General features: G+C 38.6%; 1 protein-coding gene across 5 annotated transcripts in view; it reads left to right on the top strand.

Moving 5' to 3' along the window:
- Positions 1-1,273: 1,273 nt before the first annotated feature.
- Positions 1,274-15,541, top strand: part of LOC135248119 (BAI1-associated protein 3-like) — a 37,467-nt gene continuing 23,199 nt past the window's right edge. For 4 of the 5 annotated variants that reach the window (XM_064322372.1, XM_064322370.1, XM_064322371.1 and 1 more), the window contains exons 1-2: positions 1,274-1,503; positions 10,276-10,425. In XM_064322372.1, coding sequence (XP_064178442.1) covers positions 10,292-10,425 — 134 coding nt within the window. In that variant the 5' untranslated portion in view covers positions 1,274-1,503; positions 10,276-10,291. The remainder of the gene's footprint in view (positions 1,504-10,275; positions 10,426-15,541) is intronic. The other variant, XM_064322369.1, reaches the window with a different exon arrangement.

The raw sequence follows: 15,541 nt of genomic DNA, 5'->3' as shown, positions 1-15,541 counted from the left end.
TTCTATTTCTGTGTGAACACTGTGTACTCGCATTTCAAGTGTTAGTATCAGGTCAGTGAAATGTAAAAGAGATTTGTTTTTCCTTCCGTCTGGCATTCAAGTACCATGCAATTTACCAGTGCTGACATATATATTTAATCTAAGCTGAATTACTTTTTGCAGACCATGAAACTGCAGTGTCTACAGCTTATGCAGACTGCAGGTGCCCAGCTGAAGAAATGAGTTGTGAGTGATAAGGTGGGGCAAGCGGTAGCCCTTCCACCCTGGTGGATGTTATGGTTGGCACTGACACAGTCTAGATTCAGTTCAGGCCATTGTTGCACTCTACTGCACTCCATAAAATTGTTGGGACAAGGTACACATCACTTGAGCTCCCCATTGGATGAGCATTTAAAATGCCATGCTCACCGCACCATGGCCCTACAAAGCAAACCCTTCCATTTTTAAAAATGTAACTTGACAAGGATAAACTACATCCAATAGAGGGATACATCTGAGTGAGATTTCTTAATGAGAATTTGCTTTGTTGCATATTCAGGTACCTTCTTTTTCATAAAAGTCACCATTTTGTTTTAAACATTTGCTCAGAGAATGTAAATACAAATTTAACATGAAAGAATATTTCCCTATGAACCTCTGGGTTTATCCTCAAACAAATCTCTACAGTATATCTGAGAACGCTATTTGCAAAATGGGGGTTACAGGGTTACTGTCGGCTCAATGCTACCCTCTCACCCATGGGTACCACTAATGCCCATCAGACCTACCATGAGCTTGGACTAAGGAAGACATTTCCCCAAATGGTTTTAGCCAACATGAAAACAAGCTCCCTGTATTCTTCGAGTGGCTTTACTTGGGTATGACAATGATGGCCATAACTATTTTACTGTGCCACAAGCAACATAATACAAACCTGAGTGGACTACAGTGCCTGTGTAAATTCCCCTGAAAAACTGAAATGCTATTATTTGGCTACTGGATGCCAAAGTGCAAACCTGATTCTATTAATACCACCACATTAAGAAATTGGTGAGTTTTGTGCTTGTTTTTCAAAGTTTAAGGAGGTTTATTAACCTCATTCACAGTCATTTCTTTCTTTTTTTTTTTTTTTTTTTGTTGACACAAATGTCAGGACTTGCTCGAAAATACGAGAACTGCAACTAATAAACGTTCAGAATATTCCCTAGTACTGCCGACGGTGAGTTGGGATAACCCACGGTAACAGCGCCAGGCAGCAGTGGCGTTCATTCACTTCCCCTGACCATATATGGCATGTGCCGGGAACAGTACGTGTGAAGAGAACAGAAAAAATGTAAAAGTAAAAAAAAAAATGAGGATCTGTCTATCAGTAAATATATGAATAATATGTAGTTTGCGGCCACAAGAGACTGAAACCTTGAACAGACAACCACTTGACTGGCTCACGTTTTGTAAACGAATATTATTTAATCCCCCACAATAACCGGTATACTTTGCTGTGCACAAGACGAATCCGAGTAACAGGTGAGTTATTCTCGTCCAAGTTCAGATGTAGTTTTCAGATGTTTTCCTAAATAACGCCATGTTGCTATAGCAAACGTAACTTGCACGTACGGTTTTATGTTTAGTTTGTTGTGTGACTAGGGCGCTTGCACAACTGACGTACATTTAGCCTGTTGATTATTGCACCAAATCAATTATTTTGGTCTTGGGTGGAATTAATTGCATGTACGTTAGACTTATACCAGAGGTTTTTCCAGTTATTTCTGACATTAAAGTTATATATAGCGGCACGTGCGTTTGCATTGTGTTAGCATATATTTCATTGAGATAAAGTATTTTAAAGATTATAAATCCAACGATTACTACTGAGGGGTAATTGTGTCTCACTTTCAACGCGGATCAGAATAAGATGTTGTGCAAAATAGCGCGTTCTGACCGAAGTTGCACGAATATTTTGGCAAGTGTGTCTGTGTATAGGCTATAATAAAGCTATGTATTACCCTAAATAGCGTGTAGAAGCCTACGTCTGACTAACTCTTGGAATCTGATAGAAACGAGTTTCGTCTGTCAAGAAAATCCTTTGTAGACGATTAATCAAATCATGCTAAAGAAAACCTTCAGGTCACTTGAGTCTGAACTAAATTACCTATGTTGTGTTATTACCCATTTTAAATAATTCTTGTTTCTAATTGTTTAGTGTTTTGTTTGTATGGCTGAAGATTGCATACGAACACATCATGGTAACAAAAAAATAATTGACACGTTTATTTATTTATTTATTTATTTATTTAGTTGTTTGTTTGTTTATCTGTTACAATTTAGCTGACAGTTACAGGGTAGCTTTTGCGGAGACTGTTGTTAAAACACCTCTTTGTCAATTAATTTCCACCGATTTTCCAGTACTTTGAAATCGCAGTGGAAAAGGTAAGATGTGTATATCATCCTGGTCATTTATAGAGTCGCAATATTTATGCAATATTGAAAGACTGCCACCTCCGCTGCTCAAAAGTGCCCTATACAGTACTGTTTTTTATTTCCAGTGCTTTGTAAATAATCCAGATTAAACCAAAACTGGTCATTATGAATAGCCTATACTATGTATAAAATTCAGTCATTGTTTTTTATCAAAATGCAAATAAAAATGAGATTTTTATTTATATGCATTTCCAGGTCCCCCTTGAAAAAGAGATGATTACCTCATGGGGCTCTTTGTTGGTTAAATAAATATAATAATAATAATAATAATAATAATAATAATAATCATAATAATACTGAAAATAAATGTTTATATTTTTATTATTATAATATATGCAATGAATCATATAATTGAGTTATTCTGTTTAAATTGATCAGTTTATACATAGTAAACTGCAGTCTATTACAGATTATGTACACACGTCAGAAAAGAAAGAATACTTTTTTAAAATGTCAATACATGATTTGAAGATTATTACCTCTGCCAGGCCTAGCAACTTTAATCCAATAAACGCAATGCATGCAAACAAAATCTGTCGACTACCATTCAAGAGATCCTCTAAAGGTAGCTTACTGCTTGATGTTTCTATGACTGCTTGCTTTTGAGATTTCAAAAGATCATCACTTAGATTTATGTGTTCTTGCTAGTAAACTTAGTGACCAATTTGTTCTATGTAGTCGCATGTGCATCCCTTCCAGTGTTAAATCAACTCTACTTACAGAGTACATTTGAGTCCAATAGGGACCATATATACTCTGTAAGAGTTGATTTAATACTGAACATTTTACCGTGTAAGAGCATTTTGCTTTTTACTATGACAGTCCAATAAATATAATAAATGCCTTTACCACCTACACTTCTGAGAGGCACTGTAATTGGTTGTTGAGCCTTTGTCATTATAGCAGCATAAATACAATAGCTTATGGGTCATCACTCTCAAAGTGATATGAATTTTTGCCACCCAAAACATTTGGTCCTTCGCAATGTACTTGAATGGCTAAATCCTGCTTATAATTAGGCCTGGTTACCTTTATACCTACTGCCCTGTGTACAGGCAACCATATGCAGACAAGTTTCTGGCTTCAGTTTAGCTTTTATTCATACAAATTGAGCTCCATAATATTTGGGACAAAGACATATTTTTTTTCTTGATTAGGCTCTGTACTCCATATACAGCACTTTTTATACATAGCCCACCATTTCAGGGTACCATAATGTTTGGGACATATTAATGTAATGTAAATTAAATTAGTCGTGTTTAGTACTGAAGCCATTTTCAGCTGCTGCTTGTTTCAGGGACTTGTTCTTAAGTTCTTTCACCAGCTTATGAAATGAAAATTCAGTTGGATTCAGATTGCATGTATTCCAGTCAAGTATTTTCCTATTTTTGGCTTTGAAAAACATCTTTGTTACCTTAGCAGAATTTTTGGGATCATTGTCTTGTTGTAGGATGAAGCGCCATCCAATGAATATGGAGTGATTAGCTTAAACTTGATACTTCTGTGCGCTTCAGAATTTTGCTGCTGCTATCAGCAGTTACATCATCAGTAAAGACAATTGAGCCACTACCTGTGGGAGCCATACATGCCAAAATCATTGAACCACCATTACATCACCACCATGTTTCACACATTCTTTGAATTATGGCCAATTCCTTCTGGCTTCCATACTTTGCTCTTGCCGTTTCTTTGATAAGTCAGTCTTTGTCTTATCTGTCTACAAGATCATTTTCTAGAATTCTTTTAGGTACTTCTTAGCCTAACTGTGACCTAGCCATCCTGTTTTTGTAGCTTACTACTGGTTTGCATCTTGCAGTGTAGCCTCTGTAGTTCTGTTCATGAAGTCATCTGCGGACAGTAGTCACTGACACATCCACGCCTGCCTCCCGAAGAGTGTTTCTGATTCTTTTTCATGGTGAGAATTCTTTGGTCATGAACTGTGAAGGTCTTCCTTGGCCTTCCAGGCCCTTTGTGATTACTGACCTCACCAGTGCTCTCTTTCTTCTTAACGATGTTCCAAACAATTGATTTGAGCTAGTGTAAGGTTTAGCCTATGTCTCTGATTGTTTTTTTTCCTGATTTCTCAGCCTCACAATGGCTTCCTTGACTTTCATTGGTACAACTCTGTTCCTCATGTTGACAGACACCAATAACAGACTCCAATGGCAATCATAAGCCTACATTCAAGACTGGATACTGAAAGCTGTCTTATACCTGCAGTAAGGAATCAATTGAACACACCTGACTAATCAGAAACATCTGTGAACTCCATTTGTCCGAAACATTATGCCCTGAAATGGGGGGTTATGTATAAAATGGCGTAATTTCTACACAGTGAAAAATATTCTTTCATAAAAGCTCTGCACTTTAACCACATGTGAATTGTTTGATTACAAATCTAAAACTGTACAGTACAGAGCCAAATCAAGAAAAATATGTTTTTGTCCCAGACATTATGGAGCTTACTCTAAAAGCCTATTTCAAATGCTATGGTATCATATGAATAGGAAAGGAATTTGTTAATTAATTTAGTTGCCAACCTTGTTTATATGGTAAGTTCGGACTAGATGTGCTGTCTTGTTGACTGACAGTTAAAATCAATGCACTTCTTCATTAGAGAATGTTGTACCTCCTTTCACATGTCAATCAGACAAGTTACCAGCAGTTCCTGTTGCTAAACATGGTTAATGAATGCTAATAAAAAATACTGCTTCCTGTGCTCTGCATACTTTGCCAAGTCTGTGCACCTGTCTCTGCAATCGAAGCAAATGCAGTCATTAAGGGAGAGTGACAGGGTAGCTGTACCTCAGTGAAGCACTATGGCTTTTTGGACCTGATGCACAATTAGCTGCATTAATGCTTTTAACTGGCTTGTTCTGCAGAAGGCCTCAATTAGTGCTCTGATCTGAGAAAAGCACATAGCCAGCACCACTTGGCCCTCTGACCTTTTACAGCAACCTTACTGTGGGTCCTGCACTAAAGCCATGCATGATAACATTCAAGTAAAAAGGACACAAGTGCTTCTCCATTAATGCATTAAGACTCACATGGTGCATTACTCCTGTAAGAAATGTAAACAGAAACACTTAAGACTCCGGAAAAGGAAAAATGGTATTTCTGGTACCAGCCTTTAAGTACTATAAGATATTCAATGATGCTTTTTTATCCATGCAACTGTGTCAGACTGTTGTGCATAAAATTTATTTTGTTCAAATTATTGTGTCATTTGTAGGGCTTTTTGGGAAAACAAGAGGATCACGATGAAAATGAGAATTAAATCAAATGCCCTTGTTTGGAATAGTAGTGAGGAAAATCTTTCCATTCCATTCTTATCAATTCACTGGGAGCAGACAGTGCTGATCCTACAGTGGTACTGCAGCATTACTATCAGGCACACAAGCAGGCTTTTGGTCCCTGCTTTCTATGGGCTGTTAAGACTGAGGGACTGTCAGAGTGATTCTGCCATGATGGTGACATGTCTGGTCTCACGTCAGGCCTGCTGTCATTGCTGATCGCCACAGCAGATTGGCTGTTCGGCTGCGGGTTTTTGGCACTTGGCTGTCATCAGAATCCCATTGTTCCCTCTCATTTCCCAAACCACCAGTGGGGGGCTCGTTTCCCTAGCATCCAACTGCCTTGTAATCTACGTGGGCAACCTGGCATACTCTATGCTTCAATTGCTGCAAATCACATTTGGGTCTTAAAGGGAAGAATCAAAGGAAATGTAAAAGCAGAAATCTTTTTTTTCATTTTGCCTTGATATTGGAAATGGTTTAGTCATTGTTGAGACAACATTTTGGTTTCTGGTACAGGAGGTGTAAGAGCACAAATATGTGATCCGAATGTTCTTAACTGACCACTCAAACGCTGATGGTAATTCACTACTGGTAATTGAAAGCAATGGAGTTCTGTAACACTGACTTCGAAAAAAAAAAACATTCCAAAAAACCTACTCTTCAAAGGGTTAGATAACAGTTTCTGGTTGCGTCTTTGTTCCTGCTCTACTTGGAGAATCAGACCAGTTTGGAAATGAATTTCCATTAAGTGGAATAATCTGATTCAGCTAACCTTTGAACTAAACTCAATGATGAGTTGATGAGTACAGTTTAATACAGTGTTTCAGTTAGCTGCCTCTTCAAGCTCGTGTACTGCTAGAATTATGTACTCTACCCATTTTAATATATGAAGAGGTCATTGTCACTGTAGAAAAAATTCACTATTAACAGTTCTTTCCAGTTTTACTGAGTGCTATGTCTCCTGGCCTATCAGTAAACATATAACAGTCACCAGTGACCAGTCTTAAAAACCACCTCACTGAAAGGGTTGTTTACCTATTTAGATATTTATGTCCACATTCTTTATTCTCTGAAACAAATTTGTGCCTGCAGGCATACTTCATACATCCTTACAGATTACATGACAGATTAACAAGTAGACATGACAAGGTTTCCAGAGCATCAATTCCTGATTTTAGATTTAAGCTTATGCTGTTTACAGTGAGATTGTTGTGTTGAATCCTGTCAATGCAGATCATTTTTATACACCACATCTGTAACAACAGAGTTGCACCTTCAAACGCCAGCTATTAAACTAATCTAACAATCTATAAACAAAGAATATTAAGAATATCAGGTCCAATAAATTTGTATTATCAGTATTCATCAGTATTTCATGATTATTTATCACTCCCTCACCCACTCCTCACATACATACAAATGCACACCTTCATACAAAAATATATATAAAATATAAAATGTTTTCTGTCACAATGACTTTTTGCAAGGAATTGCATGGAAAAATGAACAGTCACACTCTAGTTTTTTCCCCCTTTGTTGCCTTATTCATTCACTGTGTTTCAAGCTCAAATTAATTCAGGAACAAATTAAATACCAGCCAAGCAGAACCTACCTGCCTGGTCCCCTACTGCTGATGAAATGATAAGATAGCTTCGGATGATTTCATTTATAAGACACCAGCAGACAGCCAGTCGAAATGAATGAGAGTGACTCATTCATCATAGATTCCTTGCAAGGCTCCATATTTGATATAACATTGACCGGTATTTTTAGACCATAGATTCAGTAGCTTTTTAGTTCAAATGAAACAGAAAATCTTGCTTTTGAGAAAAATAGGTAAATCTTTTTAACACTCCTGTCTAGGTGAAAGTTGGGTTTGAAATAGATTGGAAATCAAGGATAATCTACATTCAGGGGCAATTAGTTCAGTGCTCTGAATGTGTTCAACTAGCCAGGACAAATACCCAGAAATAGTGATATAACTCCTCCTTCCTGGGTGTTCATTACATGGCCATGGAGAGGTCTGTGTGCCTGGACTCACAGTTCTTATTCCATGGCCGTTACCATAGAGACCCCTCCATGATAGCAGACCAGGCTTTAGCTCCCATGTAAAGGAAGGCTCCGTTGGGGATGGGGGTGGGAGTCACTTTCATATATCCCTCTGTGATGGAATTACATGAGCAAACATTGGACATTGGCATGAACAGACACACATTCTAGTCCTTGGCACCTTTTCATTGTGTTACCAGGGACCCATTTGTATTTGTAGCTTTTTGCTACAAGTGACCCATAGCTCTTATGTGACTTGCAGCATTGTTGAGACAGACTGTTTGGCATGACACCCCATTTAGTTTCAGTCTTCCTCACCCCTTTTTTTAATAACCGCTCATGTGCGGCATCTGAGATACAATCCTGCTTGTAGCTAACTAAGTTATGTGTGAAAGGTAGGTCGCCTTGTCGTAGAACATCTGTCCTTTCGTACAGAGTGGTTGAGCTGCACTCCCATCCCCTCAGGCCTACACAACCTACTGTTTGCCTGTCAAAAAAAGGTACCAAAGGGAGTAAATATGGTATGGCTGCTAATCTGTAGGCAGCTCACGCAATCTAGCTGCTGTAACAACTGCATATTCCTTATACAGCAGCACTTGTGTCTTATATCATGTCTGCAGTATTTAAAAGCGGTGAGTGGTGGAGCTCTTGGCAGATGACAGGAAGAGAATCTTCTCTCTGGAGCACCGGATTCACCTGATTCCCAGAGGCATTGAACATGTGCCAAATGTAAACATGTGTCAGCTCCACTAATCTGCTGAAGTCAATAATGCAGGGGGAGGGAGCAACAGAGGAAACAATTCCCTGCCAGTCACTACCAATTACCCCCTGCCGTCTTCCCGCTAACACTGGCATATCAGACCCGGCTAAATGTGCCAATATCGACCTCGCTTGCTGTGAGCAGCCCTCTGTCAGCCCAGACGTATTCTGTGTTCTTCAGTTCAGGTGAAAGAGAGGCCACAGAAAATATTCTTCTCCAGTGTAGTGCCCTCAATAATGAACACATGAAAGCAAATTCAAATGTATGGACCAGTGAATAGAGGCGGTGGTGACAGAATGGGGAAACTCATTAAATTTAATTAAATTGTGCTCCACAGAATGCCCTACTTTTTGAAGGCCATGCTATTAAGATTAAGCTTTTTCTTATATGTTGCCATATTTTACTGTTTGTGTTTGTTGGTCCAATGTTTGTGGGTTATTTTATTTATAGTAAGTAATATTATCAGGCACCACATTCTTCCCAGTGTGGCCAGGTCTTGCTCAATTGGGCTCGTTTTAAGAAATCAACCACTGTAGGCCGGTCACACTGGGCTGTTTTTATCTTGTTCAAATTGGTTGAAGGTTGGAATTTTCTGGATAAAATATTAAACATTTGTTATACTGTTGTGCAGAATCTGTATCTTGTAATATTGTGAAAAGTGTTAACTGTTAGCCTAATTGTGTTCCAGCCTATTTGCTTGTCCATGTAGTCCGCTTTGATCTGTGTTCAAGCAACTATTATTATGGACTGTAGATTGATTCATTTTTCAGTGATCTACAGTGTAAGTTTTTACAAATTGAAAAAATAGCAAACAAAATAATTAAAAATAATTATAATATGTCAACAACTATTTGAAAGACCACTATTTACTCAAGAACACACAAACTATCATGGCATGTAATTTTTTAAGGTGCTGTTTTTTATTGCCTAACTCTATTTTTCATGCATTTGTAGTGCAGAGAAAATAATTTTAATAAATGTATAATTGAAATTAAACAGTTTAGTGTTTGTATTTACTGGATTCTCACTCTGCTTAATTATTCTTCTGATTTTCACATAAAAAGCATTTCTTAAAAGTCTATTCTTGTGTTTCAAAATCTTTAGGGACGAGGCTGATCTTTTCATTGAGACACATTCAAACGACTCCAGTAAATGTTCTAGAAGACTCGCAATTTAGATCCCAGATTAATAGATTTCATTGTGATTGTCCACATGCATAAAGTTAACCATCAAAAAAAGGAGCTAAACTGCTTGAATGAGCGCTCATTGAGTTTGTCAGGAGCGGGGGTGGACTGAGCTGAAGGCGACGGCAGGTGTACCTTAGAGCTCATGCTGCGGACAGCTGCCTAAAATCAATGCCCCTGCAGCTGGTGGTCTCAGAGCGACAGGGAGTCCTAATCAATCCAGCCCAGACATGGCCAAGATAGCCAGGGTAGATAATGGAGTTCTGAAATCTGGGAAAGGGGGGTTTCTGGTGGACGGGGGTTGTCGGTTTGCACTTTGCGCTGTTTAGTGATGTGTTTTTGCTGGCATTACATTCACACCGCGAATGCAAGGTAAAACATTTCTCATGGATGCCATGTTACTTCTTTACTGACATTTGACAGGTCGGTGAAAGCAGTAGAAAAAAAAGCAGAAGCTGTCTGTGCAGCTCACCTGTTCCATTGATTGCACCCTCTCATCAGGAAGCTTTGTGGCTCCTCCTCTTCCCAGCAGGTAGCCAATAAGCATGTCGTCGCTCCTGGAGATCAAAAGCAGTGTGCTGAGGCAGGTGCAGGGCCGGCAGTCCACTCAAGGGAGGAGAGAGACCGCGTCCCCAGCCAGCAGCCCTGTGACCACCTGTCCTGACGGCGCATCCCCCAGGTGAGCTTCACACCTTCATCAGACTTTCTTCTACAGGGCCTGGACTGATAAGGCGAGTGATTGTACTGTGCTGTACTGAACTACATTACATTGCTCTGCATTAGACTGGGCAAAAATTGACATTGTGTGCACTTCATACACTTTTCAAATTAACTATACAAACTGCACAGAGCCATAAAAAGCATCTCCTTGTCTGTTAGAAGCTTTATTTGCCCCCCTTCACGTCTACTTTTATATTGTCTGCCTAAACTCAAACAATTTATCACCATTCTGACTGCTACAGTATATCTGATTGATTTTTGCAGTTTTTGTGTTTTGGAGGCAATTGATTGCTTTCACAGGAAACTATCCACATATACATTTTTCATGACTGTTAAACTGTTTACATATGGTCATGTTAAGTGATGATTGTTCCTTGATTAGACCCTGAAATATTACATTTTTACCACATCCATATCCATAGAGAACATCCATCTTTACCAATGTTTAAAACAGTTATTTGTTGCAAAAACTGCTTTTTGTTTCCATGCTAGCCTTCTACATTTGTAACACCATATGCCTTCTGGTTCAAGCTGTTTCTAGATTTATTTTTATGGAGGTATTTATCTCAGGGGTAAATAAATATATTTGATGAATAGTCAAAGGCAGTGGGCTGTTTGCATAGGTACTGCACATTTCCCCTTGGCACAATGGGGTTCTGGTCCAAATAAAGGCTGTTTAATAGTGTGTTTGTGAGAAGTAGTTATTCCTAGCTCTTCAAATGTGTCCTGTACAAAGGGGAAAGGATATTAGTCACTGTTTTACATATTGCTGTGCTATTTGCATCTTTGTGGCTATCAGTAGTTTCCCTGTTCTGTGGAGCTCTCATCAGACAGCCAGGCATGTAGAACAATGCTACCCACCTACACACACTGAGGAGTACCTGGCATTGTAAACCCTGCTGCATCTGAATCATGTGGCAACATCCTCTACAGGTGGATCTTCATTTTCAGACGTGCAGAACTGTGTTGGGAAAGCCCTGGCTTGTTTTTCCACTGTCAGGTTTATACATGGAGGTGTGCGTGGGGGGGGGGTGGAGGTGGGTGCCTTATTGAGGGCAAATAGATAAGAGGGAGAAAGCACCTGTTGACACTGCTGTTCCCACATTGATTCTTGCAGTGCAAGACCCAGTGAAGGCTGTTATACAGGGCTTAGATGAACTAACTGGGCCTCTGGCGTACGCTAGGCTGAGACGGAATGAAGGCCCAGTCATGAATTTTAAACCAGGAGCGGTGGGAAAGGGAAGCAGCAAGCCGCTGTTCGATTTTTGAATGTTATCTGGTGGGTACATGAGTTATATTGCTAGGAATTCTGCCTTGGCTCAGGTGAGGCTTTCTGCAAACAATGCTATCTCTGCTGTCTGGGGGAGTACATTATGTTGTAGCACTTCCCAGTGTAGGTTCTGACATGGTTCTGTGTGGACGGGTGTGAGGGTAAAACCACACACCCGTTTGTTGTTAGCGGCAGTGAGCAGCAGGTCCTGGTGTAGCTGGGCCCATGTCTTTCGTAGCACTGTTACCCTGGACAGCAGACAGATGGCATAAACAAGGGCAGCGCTTCGCTGGGTAATTGAATGTCACAAGTGACAGCATTAGCGGTGCTATTTGGAGGCCGTGGGTGTGCTGGTGCTTTGCTTTTTTGTTCAGTTAATTGAAAGATAGCAGAAGCACTGTTGGATGAATCATGGCATTTATCACTGGAGAAAGTCATGGTTCTTTGAAAATGATTATTGTACAATTATACAATTCTGGAATTAGGAGAATCGGTTTTTTCAGGCTATAGCTGTGGTGAAACAGCTACATGGAACTGTTGCTTGAAATATAAATATGTGTAGACAATAGGGATGTTTTGGCATTCAAAACTCGTTTCAGAGGGTCTTAGAAAGACGTTATGTCTACACTGCGCGACCACACCATTTAAAAAGCAAGACAGTGCTAGGGAGATGAATTTGATTGACTTATGGTTTCATGCAATTTTATTAAATAATGTAATGACAAAAAATGTATGGTATATGTGGTATAAACTAATTGTATGGTATAAAATGAGAAGGAACTATTTTTTCTTGATAGAATCATTGTTTTCATAGATTTAACGACCAGATGTTTTTGCTTAACAACGGTGCAAATAGAACTACCAACCAGAGTTTTTGCATAACGACGGTCCAAATAGAACTACCCATAGACATGTTTATGCAACTACCAACCAGAGTTTTGCTTGACAACGGTTAAATAGTATGCCCAAACGCCCGCGGAAGAATATTTCACTTTTAGCTGATTAAATCTATGAAAATCAATAAATATAAAAGTAACCATATATAGTCATTGTTGGTAACCCATTTTATAAGTGAAATAAACCCCTCCGGGCTGTCCCGTTATTGGAAAACCCTCTGAAACGGGTTTGCCAGCTAGCTTTATGATAGTGTGATGTCCAGGGGCTGTTCCGGCAGGCTGCGCCAGCAGCTCCCAGAATGCACGGCATGCTGACTTTTATAAATAGTTTGTGTGGGACTGTAAATATACATGTAAAAAGTGAATTTATCGTGTGTAAATATGTGTTCTTGTGCTAGCTGAATTGTGTTTGTTGCTTTTAGTTTAGTGGTATATGTGTTACCCTGAGCAAACCAGCGGTGCTGTACAGGGGGCTTCTCTGCTGGGCACTATGGCGAAGTTTGCATTTGAGGATTGTCTTACTGTCTGTTTTGTTCCTCGGTAAAGTTTCATTGATTTTCGAACTGCCTACAAGCACCTTCCTGATTGAGATCTGTCTCGCTACAATAGCTTCGGCCTAACTTGTTCCCTAGCCTATATTCTTGGTTTTAGGTCAGAATTGTTTCAGGGCTTGCTTGTTGTCCTGGCTAGCTAGCTGACTATTGAATTGTCTTCAAAACAGCGGTTAGTTCACAAAAATACGCATGAAAATGCGTCCCGTAGCCATGAGTTAAATCCACTTCGCGTCGGGCTGAACAACGGCCCTTAGCTGTGATATAATAACCATATACCACGGCCTGTTGTGAGCTATGGCTTAAATAATGCCCACCCTTGAACCAATCAGAATCGAGTATTCAGCCAAGCCGTTGTATAATTTCCCGTCGTGTTTATTCCTTACATAACACCGTTAACAGAATGATGTTCACAAATCACTGCAAGCGATGACATTCCGTTTTCATCAACATTAGACATTACGAAAGGGCGCATGCCACTACACCGTCCAAAATGTAGAGCCAGGACAAGATGAGTTGCACGGAAATGTAGCCTGCGTGTAACTGTCGTGAATGTCAAACGTTGCGAGGTAATGCAAAAGCATTGCGAGGGAACGCAAAAGTATCTCAACAAAAAAATAATAATAAATCCCCACCATGACCCTTAGGGGGCTCCAGTCCAGGTTTTTTTTTCTTCCAGTCCAGAACGGACACCTCGACCTTTTAGCAGTTCTAAAATCAATGCACTACAAATCCAACATTCTAAAGCAGTTTAAAAGGAGGCACCACTGTCAAAAACAATGATTTTGGTTCCATATGCCAATTTTGATATTTTTTGATATTTTTCTTCTATAACTTTTATAGTTTCATAAACTGAACAAACTAAAGGTAAATAATCATTATAAATAATTAATTTAGATGATAATATAACACCATTGTCAAGTACACAAGGCATAAAATAAGCTTATGATAGCATCTTTTATGATTAAATGCCTCTGCGGTTTTAAAACTGACCCGGTTGAATGATATATCGTTAAAAAGCTTGTTTCCTGGAGAATGACCATAAGTGGCTATTTCTTTTGCTGTCACTGTGAGGATGGACGAAAGACAAGCAGAACTCCTTGAATTCATTGGCTACTAGCCTTTAAAGACCCCTTTAATAGCCATTTTCTCAAAACTGTATATTGCCCATAGGGTATTCAATTTATCTAAACTTTAACAAAAGATACAGCTACATAACTTTACATACCGCTTCTTAAATGTTATAGCTAGGGCATGTCAGAGGCTTTTTTGTTTTGTCATTTTCATTTTATGTGGCATTTTATCTGTAAAAATAAGTCAAAAATGTTTTTTTTCAGCATGTACATATTGTTTTTGAAATATTTTTTTAAAAAAAACAAGGGTGCTTTTTTGACAAAAGCCTCTAGCCCTAACTATTGAGTTATTGATCATTATGAAAATTATTTAAAAAATCAGTTCAGATTTTATCTGTTGAGCTTGACATAATACATAAAAACCTTGTATTTGTGTCTTTATTTAACTGGTAAAATTTCATTTTGTGGGTGGGGTTCAGACAGTTCATAAAACTTAGTTTATTTAAAAATAAAAATAGCCTAAAAAGAGAGAGAGAGAGAGAGAGAGAGAGATATGAAAAGTACAGTATGAGGATCTGGAAATATATTTCATAATTAATTATGCGCCAATATTAAATCAATTTGATGCTTTGAAGGCACAACAATTGCATTGCCAGTGAATATTAGGTTAGAAAATACAACGTTTGCCCGATTTAATGTGACTTCCGGTATAAACCACGCCCAAATACAGATACACAGACAGATAATTTTGTTGGTTTTACAGATACAGATACAGATACAGATAATGACGTCTCTGCACACCCCTAGTAGACAAGTATAAATTTGGAATTTAGGAATTTTGGAACTTAGATTTATTCTGTTAACAAAACAGTGTACAGTCCATATCCATCCAAATTACGAAGGAATTTCTATCACAAATGCTTGTTATATGGCATAATATGTTTGGACATTTAAAAAAAGTCTGGACTACCAGATATTGTAAGTTAAGGAAGATATTAAGGGAAACTATGTTAACTTGCTAATGACAAGTTTATTAGACATATAATCAGTATAGTTATAGGTGCCCTTGTTTGCCTTACATATTAAACATGTAAAATTAGCATGCACAGCACACTCTTAAAGATAAACAGTGCTTAATGCTGTGCAATAATACACTAAGCTAGCGCACAGCTACTGATAAAGTACACATATAAAGACTGAGAAAGAATATGAACACTACACTGAATGTGCATTGCAATTCATTACATTTTTTTCACTAAGTATATTCAATTATTACAGTTATCTG

Source organism: Anguilla rostrata, chromosome 2 (genome assembly GCF_018555375.3).
Source record: "Anguilla rostrata isolate EN2019 chromosome 2, ASM1855537v3, whole genome shotgun sequence".
NCBI classification, from domain to species: domain Eukaryota; kingdom Metazoa; phylum Chordata; class Actinopteri; order Anguilliformes; family Anguillidae; genus Anguilla; species Anguilla rostrata.
This window is presented reverse-complemented; position numbering and strand designations above follow the sequence as displayed.